Source organism: Apis dorsata, unplaced genomic scaffold (genome assembly GCF_000469605.1).
Source record: "Apis dorsata unplaced genomic scaffold, Apis dorsata 1.3 scaffold_19, whole genome shotgun sequence".
Lineage (NCBI taxonomy): Eukaryota > Metazoa > Arthropoda > Insecta > Hymenoptera > Apidae > Apis > Apis dorsata.
In genome coordinates this window covers 278,329-283,160 of record NW_006263321.1, presented here as the reverse complement: position 1 = coordinate 283,160, position 4,832 = coordinate 278,329, and the positions used below count along the sequence as shown (strand labels likewise).

Below are 4,832 nucleotides of genomic sequence, written 5' to 3'. Positions count from 1 at the left end.
ATATATATATATATATATATATATATATATACACATATATATTTTGAATAGAATAATAATTATTTGATTATATTTATTTTTATGATATAAATTAAAAACTATAATATATGTAAACAAAAAATATGATTATATTTTATATATTTTTTGAAAATAATTTTTATTATAATTATATCATATAATGAAGAATATAACGAGAATATTTTTTAACGTATAAAAAAATATATTAATAATTTTAAATGAATTTTTTATAACTTTTAAATCGTCGTTTTCAAATTGATAGTAAAGTAATATCTTAATGAAATTATATGTACTTTAATTAAACACTTTGACAGTGACATGCTGCAAGTCACGTGTAGTTGCCCCTCTTTAGCAATTGAGTCTTTTGTGATTGGTTGTTTCATCATGTCTTTGCCTTTATCATGCATTATGGCGTTATACCTTTCTTAAGTTACGATAGAGGTCGTCGTCTGCTGTAACTGTTTTATAGTGAAGATTGAGGAGTAATAAAGCCGTAATATAAGATGTATTCAATTGGCTCGTAAAAAAAGTATTAAATCAATGTATATTTATTTTATAATTATAAATTTTGCATATAAAATATAGTAAAATTAATTCAATATTTTATTCTTTTGCAAAGTGAGAAAATTATAATTATTTTGAAATATAAATGTGCATAAGAATAATTGAAAATATATTACAATGTTCAAATAAGAAATAGAAACCGGCACCATCATGAAATTTTGTTAAATTATTATATATGATGAAAATTAGAATGTAGTATAGTGTATTAATAAAATAATTTTAATTTAATATAACAATATTAAATTGTTACGTGAAGTGTTGATTTTAACAATAATACCGTGTAATATTTTGTAACATAAAAATCGAATAGTGAAATAAAAAAAACAGCATGATTCTTCGACGAAAATCGATGCATGGTTGCAATTGTCCCTGTCATCAGCATTGCTCAACGAAATGTACAGGTCTGAATTATATAGATTTTTAATATTATCTAATTTAATTTTATCATTAATTTCATAATTAGAATTGTAACAGATTATTTTATTTCCTTTTTATAGTTTGAACTAAAAACAAATTATTGATTTATGGGAATACCTGATTTATTTATATGTAGCTATAGTTATGTTACAAATAATCAATATCAATAATTATAAATTATAATTCAATAATTATAAATTTCTAATATAATTTAATTTGATTAACAATTTATTATGAATTTCAATTTCATATTATATAAATATGTGTTTTTACAATGTTAAAATATATGTACATCATATGAACAATTATACATATATTTAACATATCTCAAAATTTTTACTATTTAAGTATGTTTAAATGTATCATGAATTGAAACTAAAATAAATTATTCTTTAAATATTTAAAATATTGCATAAATTTTATGCAATGTAAAATCTCTATATAATACATAACATAAATGTCATTTGTATAATGTGATGATTCAATGCAACAATAGATTTTTTTTGATTAAAATTTTTAAAATTTATTAAAATAAATTATTGAATTGTTATTTAACAATATTTTTGCTTTATTAATATATACGAATAAGTGGAGATTGTTCCATTTATACGGGACTGGTATCGTTATCCCCTCCACGAAATATTAAGAATTATATAGATTCGCTATCTCTTTGAACGTAGTGCTTTATAATGTTAACCGGTATTCGAATTTATGAGAAATTATTACTATGACAGCATATATTTTTAAATGTGGCATTTTTTAAAAGATATTATAATTAACTTCGTGAAAATAATTGTGAAGTTCAGTTAAAAAAAAGGTAAGTAAAATTTGACTTGCCACATACCATAAAAATGAAAAGCCATTGTTACGTGTAGCGATTCTCAACCATATCGATATTGAATATATTTTTTTAAGTATAAATCGAAAAAATATAAATTTTTATTCTTTTCTTCATTTATATTATTTATTGAATTTTTTATCGTTCTTTATTTTTAAAATACTTTTTTATTAACAAATATATTTTAAATAAATATCATAATTAACATGAATACATAAATAATATTATATCAGTTGATTATTTAGAATCTTTTTATTCGAAATTTTTATTATAATATTCTCTAAACATGATATTTAATTTATATTTTTAATTTTTATAATTATTTCTATTCGTATAAATTTATCATTGAAATATTATTGTTTACTAGAATACATAGAATATTAAGACACCTAACTGTATAATATTAAATGGAATATGGATACTAATTTATGTGAAAAAAATGAGAAAAAAATGCAAGCAGATATATCTTTACAAGATACTTTACATAATAAAAATCATAATTTAGAAGTATCTAATTGTCATTATATGGTTAATGATGAGTTGACATATATACAAGCAAGAGAAAAGGTAAGTGAATTTATTTTAATTGTATAAAATAGATTAAGATTTATATGATAATATCAATATCAATATCAATTAATCATTATTTTTATAATTTTATATTAATATAATATTAAAATATAAATTTTTGTTAATTATATATTTTTAATATTTTGCATAATATATAAAAGTTTTTTGTATTACAGAAGATACATATGGATACAACAAGTAATATCAAGCAAAAGAAGAGAATAACAAAAATGAAGGTGAAGAAATATAAAAGTGAAGGAGAATCAAGTTATGAATCAACAAAATTAGAAGATAATTTAACTCAGGTATTGGAAAAATTTAAAAGAGGATGCGAATGTCAAGATGATCAGTGTTTTAAAGGTTTAAATCCTGAAACAGTATATCGTCACAGACTAAATATTGCAGAATTAACCAAAGCTGAACATGATATGTACTTAATGGGTGTTACTATGGCCTGTTTAACCAATCCTTATGAGACAGCAAGACATACAGAACGACGTAGATTACGAGCACAATATGTATATCAGGGTAGAAGAGTTTGTTTAGATGCTTTTTTATATTTAGAAAACTGTACACATTATCAAATAAAACGAATTAGAAAACATTTAATGACCCATGGTGTCACTCCACGAGTTCATGGAAATCATGGAAAAATTCCACATAATACATTTTCATTAGATATTTATAAAATTGCTACAGAATTTTTAAAAAATTTTATTGAATTACAAGAAACAAAACAAAAGACTAAAGTTGCAAAAAATGCACAATTACATCTTCCATCAGACATTACACGTAAAGTAGTATATGATTCCTATATACAATATTGTAGAAAAATATCTCCTGATATAAAAATAATGGGATATTCAACATTTAGAAGATTTATGAAAGTCCAATTTCCACAAGTAAAATTTGCTAAATTAGAATTTATGATTAGAAATCAAAATATGCAGAATCAAGGATGTAATAAAATTGAGTTGGACAAGAAAAATGGAACTAATGATGGAACATCTGAATCAACAGAACTAATAACAGAGGGCAGTGCCTTATTACCTTTATTAATTGCTAGTGAAACAGGACAAAGTGATACTTATTTTTTAACACCAATTAGCAAATTACAAGATGGTATAAGTTATCAAATAACTACAAGTGGATTTCTAGTCAATAAATCACCATTACCTGTTTAAGATAAATAATATTTAAAAAAAGTCATTTATATTATAAGTACAATCATAAATATAATGTATATGAAAAAATATACATTTAAGAAATTATTTAAATAATATTTTAATCATTAGATTTTATATAATAATGTATAGATTATATAATAAAACAAATATATTTTCTTCATATATTTATATTGTCATTATTAAAAATATATGAAGAAGAGAAGAACTAACAAGAAATAACATTAATATTTGCATTAATTTATAAAAAGTTATTAGTTATTAAATATTTTATAACATTATTCATATTATTTTTTAATAAAGAAAATAAGTATCATATTTTTATGTAAAATTACATTTTTCTATACATATATAAAAAAATAGTTAAAAATAATAATTATAATTTATGTAATTATATTATATATTATGAAATTATGTATTATGTAATTATATTATATTAATACTTACAATTTAACAGATATGTAATAAATAATAGAGATAATAAATGATTTATATTTTTGCAATTTGAATTTTTTCTTTATGTAATCCTATATGTAAATAAGTACACATGTACTTATTTGTAATGTAAATGAGTAATACAATAAATAAAATTATTTTATTAAATATATATAGTTAAATTCCAATATATGTAAATGTTAAGAATCTTTGCAAAAAATATTATTTGAAGAATCAGTAATGCAGTGTTTCTCAAATTATTTTTAAGATGTGTTACACATTAAATTAATATATTATTTTATATATTGTTAATTAAAATCATATATCTTTTTATGAAAACCAAAAATGAACATATAAACACATAAAAAAATTGTATTAAAAATTCAAAAATAAATATAAAATAAATTGATTTATAAATTAAAAATATATATATATATTTATTTTGCAATACTTTTAAATATGATATATTAATATATTTTTATATAAAACATTTTTATATAAAACAATATTTTGTAATTTATGTAATGTTAATTTAAAATCATATATCTTTTGAAAGCCTTTTACTTTACAGTTATAGAAACATTGCAGGTACAGCAGAAAACTGTAGTTTTAGTTAGTTGGAATCAAGGTCACATAAGTAAATATTACATAAGTGATTGTTTATATAATTAGATAATATTATCAAAATATTTATTTTAAATAACTACAAAATTGTAAGATTCAATAATCGTTTTTACAGACATTATTAATATTTATTTATAATTTATTTATAATATAATTATTTACAATATTTATTTAAAATTTAT

General features: G+C 19.7%; 1 protein-coding gene across 3 annotated transcripts in view; it reads left to right on the top strand.

Moving 5' to 3' along the window:
- The window catches only part of LOC102671049 (guanine nucleotide exchange factor DBS-like), an 11,662-nt gene that overhangs the window by 1,095 nt on the left and 5,735 nt on the right, over nt 1-4,832 (top strand). Inside the window, exon 1 of one of the 3 annotated variants that reach the window (XM_006607777.2) lies at nt 302-983. The exons of 1 other annotated variant lie outside the window; for it this stretch is intronic. In XM_006607777.2, coding sequence (XP_006607840.1) covers nt 911-983 — 73 coding nt within the window. In that variant the 5' untranslated portion in view covers nt 302-910. Of the gene's footprint in view, nt 1-301; nt 984-4,662; nt 4,740-4,832 lie in introns of those variants that run through there. One more of the 3 variants, XM_006607778.2, reaches the window with a different exon arrangement.